The sequence below is a fragment of the Trichoplax adhaerens genome, genomic scaffold (assembly GCF_000150275.1).
Source record: "Trichoplax adhaerens TRIADscaffold_3 genomic scaffold, whole genome shotgun sequence".
Classification (NCBI taxonomy): Eukaryota; Metazoa; Placozoa; class Uniplacotomia; order Trichoplacea; family Trichoplacidae; genus Trichoplax; species Trichoplax adhaerens.
The window spans coordinates 7,079,302-7,095,166 of NW_002060945.1; the positions used below are offsets into that span (position 1 = coordinate 7,079,302).

The 15,865-nt window shown below is 33.4% G+C and overlaps 1 protein-coding gene across 1 annotated transcript; it reads left to right on the forward strand.

Moving 5' to 3' along the window:
* Nucleotides 1-6,308: 6,308 nt before the first annotated feature.
* TRIADDRAFT_37409 (expressed hypothetical protein) lies at nt 6,309-11,426 on the forward strand (the record flags this gene model as incomplete). Its single annotated transcript, XM_002110571.1, has 5 exons — nt 6,309-6,497; nt 7,145-7,360; nt 10,708-10,870; nt 10,977-11,116; nt 11,280-11,426. 5 exons carry the CDS (start codon nt 6,309-6,311, stop codon nt 11,424-11,426), a joined length of 855 nt encoding a protein of 284 aa, XP_002110607.1.
* Nucleotides 11,427-15,865: the final 4,439 nt, after the last annotated feature.

Consider the following 15,865-nt stretch of genomic DNA (forward strand, 5'->3'; position numbering starts at 1 on the left):
TGAAGAATCTAATTAATAAAACGGAGCCATCCTTGATTTTAACCAACTGTTTCTTAATTAACTTTGAGACAACTGAACTATAGTCATCACATGCCATAGACATGGCAATGCACAGCAATACTTTAGACCATCTTCAGTACTATAAAAACGCCTCCGATTATAATTATAATAATAAACTACTAAAAATGTAAAGATCTAATTCACGCTATGATCAAGGTTTTTTGGATAAGGTTGTATCCATCATCAGTTCTATTTTTGTGACCTCATTGACGCATTACAGTACTTGCTAGGTAACGTTGTTAAAGTGATCAAGCTTCTTTGAGTAAAACCGCGAGAAAGTGCATATAAATACCACGCGAATATATACAGTAAGTTAAAACTCCTGGTATAAATTTAAGATAAACGACGTTTGGAGAATATTATTATGCTTTATGTGTAAATATGAATTTCGAATTTGTAGTAGTACAGTATCCATAGTATGCGCGTATGGTATGCGAAGTTTATACGCGTAAGTTATCATTTCGGAACTGAAAATATAAGATGTCGACTAAATCTTATCAGTTGGACAGCAAATACGCTTATGTATTCCTCTATCAGACTTTATATTTGTACCCATAGCTAGCGAACTTGGATTAATTCTCCTTCGTATTAATTCGTACAATAAATTATAATTCTTATATCAGGTTATATGTTGTTTTCTGATATAAATCCGAGCCTATAAAATAAAATAATAACTAGTAACGTATTAGTAGATACCGTGTCGGATAGTGATAAAGCTGTATACAACAATAACTGGATGAGGTAGCTATGCTTAGCAATAGTAAATACTGTATTAGTTAATTGTATATTATTTACCTAAGTAATAAAATTATATTGTAAGTTGATAAGCAGTGATTATTGAATGCTGTGTATAGCTGGCGCCTATTTAACCCTTGATTTCAGTAATATTTAACCAAAACCATAGCAACAGCACGTGTAATTAATTGGTATGACAGTATGGTGTCTATACTGAATAAATAGGGTTATTTGCCAAGTAACTTTATATAGTTTTATTTGTTGACTCAAGTAAGAACACCAATTAATTACAATGCCATTACATTGGTACGATGTAATCATTAATTTAATATGGTTTGCTCATGAAATAGTACCTTGACCATGACCGTACATCGTTTTCATAATTAGTAAAATCGATTTTAATATTGGATTATTGCCATATTTATTTATTGGAATTTTAGACAAAGCAGTATGCAGTATGTTAAATAGATAAATATTGTTGTGTAGTCATTACAATAGCATATAATATATTATTAATTACTCTTATAGATAATAATCGAAGATATAAAACAATGAAAGCATGAATGCAATATTTTGTACAAAGATTGTGCCCAGCTACCTGAAGGCTTATCCATGCACAGTATACGCTAATTCAGTACGACCCGAAAGAGGCTAGTTAGGCTAACTCAGTTATGTATCTCATTCTTTCATGCTGCACAATTAGGGTGGCCAGCAATCTGCATATTCTATTGCACAACGTGAGAACTCTGACATTAGTTCATCACCAATATAATTACACTTGAGGGAAAAGTAAAACAAGCATGGATACGTTACAATATGCTGATTGATTTTACGAGATGAAATACTACAGAACTTTGATGAATATATTATCCGTTATAACTATTTATTGATAAGAATTTTTATACCGATTTTGTTATCAGCAATATTATAATAAGTAACTTTTTGTCCTATGAGATACTCGTATAAATGTGTTGCACATTTCTGTGATTGCTCTCAAAGTAACACAATTACATGATCAGTGATTAGTGAACTTCTGCAGAAATTATTGTGACGCAATCGCAAGAGTGATATACTACTGTATAGACTACTAAACTGCATTGATCATCAATATCAAATATGGATTGTTAATTCAATTTAAATTAATACTAAATTAGATGATGCATGTAAATCAGAGACATGAACATTACAAAATGACACAACTTCCAAGGCGGCTATAATCTGAAAATTGCGATTAAGTTATAATTTCATGAAGTATATATATACAGTACTTATTAGCCGAAATTTGTTATACGTTGGCACCCATACACTCAATTTTTTACTGATTAATTAGTGAGAGCTAGAGATTTTTTAAAGATTTGTTTGTAGCTGCAATGAATTTTCTTGTACTCTTTATTACTTAGTTGCGAAATATTTTCCAGTGTTATAGCAGCTAACTTAATCAAAGGTGAAAGAGGAGTTTAGTATTCCCTAACATCCGCTTAAATATTTATTCAGCCTCACAGCAGGAGCTAAGTGGAGACGGTAAGACACCATTTAAACTTGTACACTGTATACCATTATAGAGTACGCATAAAGTAAGATGTTGTATCACCTCGTTAAAAAAACTTGAAAGGCAGAAGTAAGAATTTTAAGAAAGTAAAATTAAAAACTTTTAAAATCACGGCTTACGAGATCTTATTCGTTACTGATATCTTAGCATGAGTATTGTAAACTCTAATAAGCAATATCTCAACTGAGATCCCATTAGTAAACTAGAAGTGCAATAAAAATTTTATGCTATTGCGTATAAAGCGATTGAATGACCAGTTGACCACGCTTTTGAAAATTGACTTCCTATTGACAAATACTTAGTTCAGTATATCAAAAGTCAACAACATATTGATCGCATTTCGAGCTATTCTTACACTACAAATATTTTGCTATTATAGGCTATAAATATATAATACATATATATTCTACCGATGCTGACAGAATCTCTAATTAAAAATTAGAAATTTTATTGCTTTATATAGGAACACTACAGCAGTCAAGGTTAAGAGATATCAGCATGCAGGACTGTATAAGTGTACGGGTATATCGACTTATTACGATTAAAGTATTTAATCGCAGAAAGTCGTAAGCGTAGTTAACAATATGTTTCGGATTAGATTATGCAAGCGTAGCGTCAGTCAAGGTTATGCAGTATAGTTTTCGGAATACGGTAGATCTGTAACTGCATTACAGCTATTATCATGTCATTTGTATGATCGACACCTTCAAATTGATCAGGCAGACAGCGGCCCAATTAATTCATTTTTTTTATTACAGAAAGTAACCAGTTTTGTACGTGAGACGTAAGTATGCTAATGGCTAAGCTCAAAGGCCAAGTACTGTATAGAGCGAAACAGTATTCTAAATAAATACGGGTGCAATTCATTTGCAATCGACTAATTAGTTGATACATATATATCATCCTGAAAGCATCTAATGCTGCTCATACTGATACTGTATAATGATACATGAAATTTAAATAAATAATTTATAATTATAGGAGCATACGTGTATGGAAATTGAAGGTAAACAAATTCAGGTTACTATTTGATCACAAGGTTTGTTATTAACAAGTCACTGACGCCTATATATCATCAGTACAAAAATTAAGGGGCATCATTAATGCATAGCTCTCATTCATGCACTACTAAATTATATTGTAGTATGATCACGTAACAGAGCTGTAATGCATATTCATAACGCAAGGAGTGCACTTACATAGCATGTAAATGTCATTACTGCACTCCCATTGCCGTTTGATGGTGGTGCGATCTATGGTTATTGTCATTACACAATACGATAAATCTTTGAAGTCTTTTAATGTACAATGCAAGTGATACTTGCTATTTTATAAAATTATTTCATATTGTATAATTCGGAGGCATAAAAGCACCATAACCCTGAGACCTCGTTAGTTGTTACTTAGGATTCCAATACACTACTTTTTTTAACACGTAGTCCTGATACCATAAACTGGCGGATTACAAATCACATGCTGGGTAATACTGTATGCATACAGTACGTGCAGTAAAGTAAAAGTACATGGAAATGAGCCGCTACTGTATGTACATTGTATGCTGTCGTAGCGATATCATCAACAACATTCATTTACCTATCAATGGAATTAACTAATGATTAGAAATGTCTGGTGATAATTAATATCGTCGGTTTGGTCGCCACTTTGATACGGATAATAACTGTCTCGCCACTGATTAGTTACTGATGATAACTACGGTAGGCGATGATGATAATAATTATAATGCATATAATAATTTTTAATCTGAATGAAGAGAATTTTATTACTGCGATGGTCTTTGATCACTCGCAAGTCGAACACTACTGTGCACTGTGCAGGGTGCAGCAAGTCCGTCTTATATATTATTTATTTTTTATCTTATATCTTAAAGTCTTGAGTAGTGGTGATACTGTTCTGGTAAAATGGGAAGACCTCTTAGTTTGTTAACCCTTCCGATCTTGTCTATTTATTAACTTGACATTTGACATTTTATTTACATTGATTGACGTATTAATAGCCAAAAATGCTGGATTTCAGCCAATCATCATTAAAGTGACGTTAGCTGAATCGAGGGTTTGGTTTACTGCAATGATGGTATTTTGCAAAGTACAGTACAGTACTGTACAGTATAGCTCACGTGAGACTACTGTACTGTATGATGTACATAATTCCTTAGAGACTAAAACTAAGGGTCTCTAAAATGTACATCATACTGGGTAAGTTAGCACTCCATGTTTTTTTCTGAACCCTATGACCGCACCATATTAGATATGATGAGTATGATACAATCCTCAATCAATTAATTATTTATTCATCATTATTATTTATTATAATGCAAGAAAAAGATTTGCCTCTAGCAGACCGGCATTATTACAGTAAACTATATGGTGCAGGCAAATATAGCATTAAGAATTTATTTATGTACAGTACAGTATTTATTCAAGTCAGTAATTGAGAAGAAAAAACGGCATACCACAATTTGTACAATACGTTTCGAACTTCTGCCTTAAAATACGCTGCGGTATACAGGCACTTGACCATATTGTAGCAAGCGATGTAAAAGGGTCAAATAGCTCCAATTTCCTATCATCATGTAATTTCCCCTAACTACGGATACTCACTGCTGTTCTGATTCAGATTGCTGCAGTTACTAATGCATACAGCATATAGTACAGTAGGATTTGTTCAATTCTCTTCTATTCTATTCGAAGAAGTTGCTGATTATTCTTCTGCCAGACTTGAGAATTTTAATTAATTAATTTACTTGTTTGTGACATTACAGCAAATAATAATAACAAGTAAGTAGTGACTGCGTTATAATATTATGTACACATCCATATGATTCATTGTATGGCATGCATAATGCCTTTTAGGTACAGCATCAGTGCTAGAATGACGGTAGTCAGTTTAGTTGCCATTGCTACTGACTCACTGTATTTGTACAGCATTATTGAGCTAGTAGAGCTATAGTATTGTACCCAACTTTATTGTAATTATTATTGCCAAGGACCACCTCTTTTCCATTCTTCATTTTATTTTTGTTAATATTGTAAATCATTACATGCGAACAAAAGCTGCATGAATGAATGCAATGGGAAGGAAAATAACACAACACCCATTTACGGTACTGTACCAATGTTAGTGCTAAGTAGTTTTGCAGTCAGTACCGTATCTAAAATGGTGGGCAGCATGAAGAAATGTAACAAGGTTGCAGGGGTTGAGGTAAGCTCTATTGTATTGAATAATTGCATTGCATTTTTGGGCATTGAAATAATGTACGCATGCATTGCGATATGCATTAAGGCAGGGGGGTGTCAAATCATATTATTATCGACTTATCATGTGTACTGTACAGCGGCGATAAATACATACATTAATAATTGAATAATTTAGAATAAAAATTTTTGTTCTCGATCGATACAGTACCAGTAGCAACAGCAATCCGACAAGAAAGGACGTTGGTTGTTAACGACTATCGGTGTGAAGAGGAATAGATAGTGGTCGATTGTACAACAACTTTTCCATCCATTTGTTCCACATTATCTAGTGGTAGTCATCCCGCTAAAAAGGCAACGTTTGAACTGTTTGGTTACCGGTACTATCGTTGCTTCTATTCATTTATCCTAGATGTTATCACTCTCGATTGAGAAATTGTCAAATTAGCTGCTGCATGCGTGATTGTTCCTTTTATATCCAAGTACTTGAGCTGATAGGCGTGTAGGTGTAGATTCTACAGCATTTTCACTAAAGTAATCACCGAAGGCATCAATATTGTGACCCTCTATTGCGTTGAGGCATCGATCGACATTACTGCAACCTCACAACGGTACAATATTGGCTAATATCAAATAATTTCGACATCTTACTCTACGCTAGACGATTAGTTCATTTTCAAAGAAGGACAATAAACAGATAAACTAGTCTCCAAATTGACGTTTTTCAAGCAATCAAGCCGCAACGAAAAAAGATGGATTTATTGTGCAGTGAGGGTTTCGAAAAGCAAGCTTATAAAGATCCTGTATTGCAAAAAGAACGTGTTTTACAGAATTTGCTCAAGCTAGAAGAAAATTACCTTCCTAATCGTGACTACTTCACGAACGTCCAACGTGAAATTAAACCTTTTATGCGATGCATGGTCACTAATTGGATGTTGGACGTAAGTAAATCTGGCTGAAAAATGTTATTTATTAATACAGTATCTAGTTCATATTTTAATCGTAGTTTGTCGAAATGGAGTGAAAGCATTATCAGCATCATAAGTGATTATATTATATATTGGTAAGACTTTCCATGAAAGGCCGAGCACAGCAGCAGTTTTTCATGCAGCTTTAACACGATTTGCACGTGTAGAATGTACATATATACTGTAATTATTTTACAACTACCTGTACGATTCATGGATTACTGCCACTCGATGCTATAGTTTCATAAATTCTCTACATAACGATAGTTTTTTAGGATAAATTGCATATAAAAATTTTATTATTTGCCCGGTGCATTTCACCTCATGTAGTGGCATTCTCTCCTCGATGCAGCAGCAGAAGCAGCATATTCGAATTCTTATACTGCACTGCATACCTTATCAAATCTTACATTTGCACACACTACTCTAGTACCCATTCAGTCAACCGCCTTTTTGGAGAATGATAAGAATTATATCGTTAGATAATGGTATTAATTTTATAGATATGCGTAGATACCGTACATGTATAGACTTTAATGGTATTAAACGGTACAGTACAAACTGTTATCCGATAATAAAAGGTCTAAATTTAAAGGCTGTTGAATTAAATTTTTTACTAGGTATGTCATGGAGAAAATTGTAACGATAAAGTCTTTCCATTGGCCGTTAATTATTTAGATAGATTTTTATCTATGGTTAGTATCCGTAAAATTCGACTGCAATTGGTGGGCAGTGTTTGCTTATTCTTAGCTAGCAAGTTAAAAGATCGTATCCCATTAACTGCTGAAAAATTATGCTCCTGGACCGATTATTCAGTTACTTGCCAAGAATTATTGGTAAGTTTTCAAGTATTGTATCGCTACACTTATTTCGATCTGTGTCGGTTGCACTTGCCTACGGTAATAGATTATACTTCACAAGTTTTCTTTTTTACCGCATTTTTTATTTCAATATATCATACTGTATCTACCCTATTGATAGTGGTTATTTTTTGTCCTGTATTGAAACACATTGACATTGTACGACACAGCTTTTATAAGTGTAGAAATGAGTCATTCTCACACACGTTAACATATATATACAGTATCTATATATAGAGATTAAATTGCTACAGTACAATGTATATAGATCCTCGACTATAGAACCATTTCGACAGGCATAGAAACCTTCAACAATTTGACATCCTCGTGTTGCCTGTTGCTATATTTTGCTTAGAAACGGAAAGCAATTTTTACTAAATCACTACAGCTTTTGAAAGTTTCTCATTTAACGATGAGTAGCATATAATACTTTCGATACAGCTTTCTACTGTACTGTAATTAAACTAAATGGTGTTTCACACAATGATGCAGTATATAAAGTCCGTGATTTCGCCATTGAAAGTACATTGAACACTTGATATGATATTAGCAACCTACTTCAAGTCATCACTCCTGAAAGATATTTACTACGAGTTACCATAAATGATATTAAACTGCAATATATGCGTAGATTATGCACTCAATGTAAAAAATGTAATCTACAAATGCTTCGAAACCAATGAGGTTGACGGACATAATTGAAGTATTTCGTCACTGTAAACGATGAAATTTAATTACCTATACTGTAAGTAATATGTATTATTGCTCATCTCTGACCAGAATATATCGTACTACTGTACTTATTTATTTAAAATCCTCTTTAATTAAACGCTTTAAGTGATATTATTATATTGCGGTTTTTCGTCGATCTAATTTCGAAGAGAAGTCTTACTAAATCGACAGTAGATCTTATTTGACAATCACGATGTCACTTTTTATACATAAAGAGTGGCAAGATCTCAAGAATAGCTTTTCTTCTTTGCTCTATTTTTGTTTTAACACAAGTGATTAGTTTCTGATTCTTTGTTTTTGATTACCATTTGTATGCAATCAGTAAATAAAAAGTTTCCATCACCATACTGTACGTATATGTATATATATAACATTATACTGTAGACATCATATTACACCCGTGATTATTCTGTCAATTTTACCATATTAAACCGTATATAATTGTTGAAATCTGCTAAAACGAAAAATCGAAAATATTTAGACCAGCAATCATGCACAATTTAGGATCACTAATATAGCGCGGCATCATATCTTGTGATATTGAAATTATTGAATAGAATTTGCTCATGTGTTACTGTACCATAGTTCAAAACTTTAATGATACATTAATACACCCAATTTTTTTTTGTCTACAAATCGGAGATATGGCAGATTGTTATTTACTGCAATTAGTATAAAATTTATGTCATATCGATAACGCATTGTTCCTCCGCGCATAAATTGCAGTAAGTATGCATACTCTTGTTTTATTTGTAGCGCTGATCTATTTTATGTATTATCCTTTCCTATTCTATTTTTTTCTCAATCCGTACACAATCGCTTGTGCCTCATTAAACGTAGCCGTCTTTGTGTCCAGAATAATGCTGAAGTATACATTATAATTATTTATATTTGTTGTCTTTGCTCCCGGCGCTGCCTTAAAGAATGTAAAATAAAATGCCACAGCAAATAAGGATCTATACCTATAATCGTTCATAAATTTATCCAGTCGTCAACATAGTAACGTCAACCCAAAGAGGTTTTAAGTTTTTACATTTCTGTAATACTGCTATCGATAATAATTTAGATATTTACAAACATAATACACTTTGCTAAGTGCTTGATCACGGACTCGTAAAATTTTATTCATCGCACCACTCTTTTATAATGCGAGATCCCTATATTGATACCGTAATTATTATTATTGTAATTATAACAATTCAGTATGATGATAGTTTTGGTGATGGTTGCTATTTGTAGATCTGCCCATTAGTATTTAAATACGTTTCACACAAGCTCAGAAAATCTTATAATTTTTAAATGCCTAACATTGGAGATTACTGAATGTACGATTCTAGTCGTATTGTCATGAATTCGATCCACTTTTTTACGTTACTTGCGCTTTATAATAAACGTGCGAAATTAAGCGTTGCGCCATAAGCTTCTATAATTGTTATATACTTCCATGTGCAATTTATGCGAGGATATTTTTAAAATTCTGTCTTATTAAGAGTAATTGTGTATCTAGCAAATTACTCCTCCCGTCTATCGCGATATTAATTAATTTGAGGAGTGGACTTTAGTGCTATAATTTCTTAGTATTGAAGAAACAACTTGTTGATTACAATCATAATCAAATCAACAGTTATTACTGTATTGCATATAGTCAGCATCGTGGAGTATGTACATTGTACAGTATCCATTATAATATTGTATAGGTCATGTAATCAATCCAACGTCATTTGATCTAAAGGACCGCTAACAATATCGATGCCCAGCATTGTTATGGAGAACAGGTTATATTCAATTTTCGTCAAAAAAACAGAAAGGTCCGCTGACTGGATAGACACACAGTACTGTACATTAATGCATAATGTAATTCATTAACAATATGTCCGTCACTGTCATCACCTTACATAATTCATAATTGAAGAAATGCATTTATAATATATACAGTATATATATATATACTGTATTTAATGATTCATAATATTGTAAACTATCAACATTTTTGCAAGGCTTCAAAAATTACTTTCGAACGTTAATTTTATTCTACGTATATACGACTGTAATCGAATTACTGACTTTTGTTGGCGACAAAATATTGTTGCATATAGTAAACAGGACAATATGACGTACAGTGCTGTTTAATTGATGTACTGTATGTTCAACGACTTTCTTTGATATTTACCGTAAATGAGAAGTGCCTGATTGCACTATTTTTCTTTTCATGTATTTTAATTACAGTATCGACCTGTAATTAGACCACTATTATGAAAGTAATTTCTTACGCTGACCTTTATTTCGTGTTTTTATTAACGTGTGCCAGAGTGTAACCGGTAGCTGCAACACTATGCTATTTCATTTCTGTCACGTAAAATTTTAATGCATATTAAATGGGCTTAAAAATATTTTGTCTTCCGGCTGATTATTCATTGATGCATGACATGACAATGCATAGTTACTCTATTGCATGCTGATATCAAGACTACATCTGGATTTGCTTACTTGCATTGCATTCTAGTCTCTAGATTAATGTATAACGTAATGTTTATTATGAATGAATTGAAACTAACTATTTTTAAATTTTCTTTTATCTTATTTCACTGTAGGATTGGGAATTACTCTTATTAGAAAAGCTCAAATGGGATTTGGGCTCAGTTACTCCGCTAGATTTTTTAGATCAAATCCTTTATCGATTGAGTTTTGAATTAAAAGATTATGTTCATATGCTCAAAAAGCACGCATATACATTAATTGCATTATGCTGTACAGGTCAGTATATCAAAAAAGATCTCATTCTTGATATCTTTTAATTTTGACGTAAACCTTATTGTATCTGTCAAGCATTGCTGAACATCCCACTTTTTTTGCTCTTTAGACTTTCAATTGTGTACTAATCCACCGTCAATGATAGCTGGTGGGTGTATCTTATGCGCCTTAGCTGGTGTCTTACCTCAAAATGACAACTCCATTGCCATAGTTAATCGTATTGTACAGAAAATAACTAGCATTGAACCGGTAAGAACTACTACATTATTGATGGCTGTGAATGTCCAAAAATACAAGTCCTAAAGAGTAGTTACTGTATTGGACTCCACTATTATTTACTAAAGTAATGCAGCATATATTCAGTAAAATTTTATGCAATATAATTTCTGATTCTGAGCTCTCCATTTTACAGGATTATTTGATCTGCTGTAAAGAACAAGTCGAAGATCTTTTATCGAAAACCAATTCAAGCCATAAAATCGATCAAATCGATGGTGCTAATGGTTACATGAGTGAAACACCGACAGACTTAGACGATATGCAGCATCTTGTAACTTAAAAACTTTTCCTATTGCTGCTATAAGCGAGATATTGTAATTTGATCATCTTCAAAATAAAAAAATTGATAACAAATCATGCGCTAGTGCATCATTTTAAGAATAATAATATTACTATATATAAAATTTAATAAGCCTGCTTTTTCCAACGATACATGTTATGCTATCTTTTATCATTTATACGTATATCTTATTACAAGTATCGTAAGGCAACATATACATATATATATATCACACTTTGTGAGTGTGTAATTGATGACAACTCTAATGACAATAATGTAGAGCACGTTTTGACTTCTTTGCCTGAACTAAGGCTATGATACCATAGCGAAATAATAGTGGATATCAATCCTCGAATAGCATAATTATCACCTAGTACTATGTTGCTTTTTCCTCATTCTAATGTAATGTAACACAAGATGCGATCATATTTCATTTATTTTTATTCGCATCTGATTGTACGTCAGTTTCTTGAAAATTCGTGTGCAGCGTTTAATGCCTTCGAAGTCTACACTTTAATGAAGACCCTTGGCGAGATGTTATAAATCGATATCCTAGTATCATGTAATTGAACGAATGTGTGATACAATATATGGGTGTTCAAGAATGCTTTCTTTCACTAGATCGCGGAGAGGTGTTATTCGTAGTAATTTTTATTCAACTCTTGTAATGTCCACCTTTTGTAAACTTATTTTATAGAAATAAAAATATTTTTCAATTGGAAAACTGCACTGCTGGCTCCATGTGTATATTCATTGGTATTGTATGTACTGTTTGCATCTATTGAAGGCAGTGGATATTATAATCCGTGATACGTTCAAAATTTAAAGCACCTTGATTCTTGGTGATAGTTTACGTTATCAACTGCATTATGCCAATCACTAGAGTAGAGGTAGATAAGAAATTATAAAACACCATTGCCTATTAGAGTATGCGGATTAGCTGAGTATATAGTGAAATCTTTAGCTTGGCATGATTATGAGACTGCGAGCAATGTAATAAACAAGCTGTGGTACCTTAATCTAGGATTTTTGACATTATGGCATGACTTGACAAATTATTATGAGATATTTTCCCCGTGAGGCTACTGTACGTCTATCGTAGGTTAGAAATTGATCATTGGAATCGTTTGCTCCTCTCGATGTTATTGAAAGCAATGTCGATCATTGATTGATGCTAATTAATACGTACTAGAAAGATACTAATAGCACATATGGCCCATTGCACATTTCTAATCAGTGATCGGATTTTGATAAATAATCTATTCGATATTACTTGATGATTTGGCCTAGGTGATATCTTGCTATGGATGATTTACTTGTATGTATTGTACAGTAGTTGTATTCTAGGGCTGCACAATAAAGTCAAGAAGCATGAATGTGTGTGTAACTAGTAAAATAATTCATGGCTAAAAACTTTGCATATCGTTACTGTAAGTAATTGGACTACTAATTCTAATTGAAAGTAGCAATGTGGTAGCTTAGTATGGATAAGTATCAGCAACAATTATCACCCTATACAGCATATTGCGGTTATCGTATAGTGGTGACCATTGAATTGCTTTCGGTCGTAGACATCGATGAAAAGTACTAATGCATTATTATAACAGACGAGCATCTGTAAAACAATATATAGAGTCTCAGGTATGGCACATTGCATCATCAAGTATGTATGGCATCCAGATCTGTACTCTACAGAGCGTAACATGCATATATAAATATACAAATCACTTTTATATTTTAATATTAATTAGTGGTCATGAAGTTAATCAAATTATAGAATTATTTTTATTGATTTCTAAATCACACCATTGTCTATTGCATTCCTGATTGCAACGTACTGGATGATGGACCACTACAACACCGGCTTGCAATGGTGCATGAATTGGTATCCAATATGTACAGGATATTGCACAACGAACTCACTAATGCATCTTTTTTGCTCGCTTACGACATAGCATAACCTTTACTCTGGACTTTCAAATTGACAGACAAGACGTCTCATTCTGCATATTAAATTAATTATTCATTGCACAGCATCATCCACTACGCACAAATATCATCAGTCTCTTTACTGACCATTTACATGATTTTGCAGTATACTCGCTCTCCTGCATAAACCCTATTGCAGTCTCATTTGTGGATGCACTGTCGCCCCAAAATAACCCTCTAGCCTGTGGCTTTTGTATGGGCTTTTGCTGACTTGATGTTAACTATGCCTTCAACACAAAACTGAACCATGGAATCAAAGTTTTACGAGGACCTCAGCTGTACTCTACTGTGCTTACTGCGTGCTGTACAGTGTATATGTGGTATACTGTATAACCAATATCAACTGATTCATCCTCCAGTCTATCAACCTAGTCAAAACAGAAGACTACAGTCAAAGTGATGCCACTATAATACCATTAGAATGCTGTCTACAAGTGACAATTATTTTTTCCCCTATACTGTAGTCATCACTTTCTGCTACAGTAATCCCAGTGGTCAACTAAACAGAGTTTATACGAGTGACTACTGACAGTCACTGACTCACTAACTCATCTACTCTATCAACCTAGTCAAAACAGCACATGATAGTAAAAGTGATATTACTATAATATCATTAGAATGCTGTCTACAAGTGATATTTGTTTTTTCCCTATGCTTTAGTCATCACTTTCTGCTACAGTATCCCAGTGTTCAACTAAACAGAGTTTATACGAGTGACTACTGACAGTCACTGACCCATCCAGTTTATCAACCTAGTCAAAACAGAAGACTACAGTACAGTAAAAGTAATGTCACTATAATAGCATTAGAATGCTGTCTACAAGTGACATTTGTTTTTTCCCCTATACTTTAGTCATCACTTTCTGCTATAGTTAATCCCAGTGTTCAACTAAACAGAGTTTATACGAGTGAGTGCTGACCGAAACTGACTCACTAACTCATCCACTCTATCAACCTAGTCAAAACAGCACATGATAGTAAAAGTGATATTACTATAATATCATTAGAATGCTGTCTACAAGTGATATTTGTTTTTTCCCCTATGCTTTAGTGATCACTTTCTCCTACAGTATCCCAGTGTTCAACTAAACAGAGTTTATACGAGTGACTAATGAAGTCACTGACCCATCCAGTTTATTCAACCCAGTCAAAACAGAAGACAACAGTACAGTAAAAGTAATGTCACTATAATACCATTAGAATACTGTCTACATGTGACATTTGTTTTGTTCCCTATACTGTACTTTAGTGACAGACTACAGTACAGTAAAAGTAGTGTCACTATAATAGGATTAGAATACTGTCTACATGTGACATTTGTTTTGTTCCGTATACTGTACTTTAGTGATAGACTACAGTACAGTAAAAGTAATGTCACTATAATAGCATTAGAATTCTGTCTACAAGTGATATTTGTTTTTTCCCCTATACTTTAGTCATCACTTTCTGCTACAGTAATCCCAGTGTTCAACTAAACAGAGTTTATACGAGTGACTACTGAAATCACTGACCCATCCAGTTAATCAACCTAGTCAAAACAGAAGACAACAGTACAGTAAAAGTAATGTCACTATAATAGCATTAGAATACTGTCTACAAGTGACATTTGTTTTGTTCCGTATACTGTACTTCAGTGATAGACTACAGTACAGTAAAAGTAATGTCACTATAATAGAATTAGAATACTGTCTACATGTGACATTTGTTTTGTTCCCTATACTGTACTTTAGTGATATCTACGAGTGACTGCTGAGCGTCACTGACTCATCCAGTTTATCAACCTAGTCAAAACAGAAGACTACAGTACAGTAAAAGTAATGTCACTATAATAGCATTAGAATACTGTCTACAAGTGACATTTGTTTTGTTCCCTATACAGTACTGTACTTTAGTGATAGCCTACAGTACAGTAAAAGTAATGTCACTATAATAGCATTAGAATACTGTCTACAAGTGACATTTGTTTTGTTCCGTATACTGTACTTCAGTGATAGACTACAGTACAGTAAAAGTAATGTCACTATAATACCATTAGAATACTGTCTACAAGTGACATTTGTTTTGTTCCGTATACTGTACGTTAGTGATATCTACGAGTGACTGCTGAGCGTCACTGACTCATCCAGTTTATCAACCAAGTTAAAACACAAGTGTACAGTGTAGAAACAGTACGTGTCAGTGGTGACCACTGACCCTCAGTAAAAGTAATGTCATTATAATACGATCAGAATGGTGTCTACAAGTGACATTTATTTTTCGCGTATGCTTAAGTGGTAATTTGCTAGTACAGTAAGCCAGATGCGAAACTAAACACGGTTGATACGGTATAGTACTGGTGGTGGCGTGCTGAGCGTGTCGTGCACACAGTACTTCAACTGTCTTTTACAAGTCCCATGATTTTCCTCTTCAGTACCAGTTACACAAACTTCTCGAAGAAGGCGTTTAGCAAG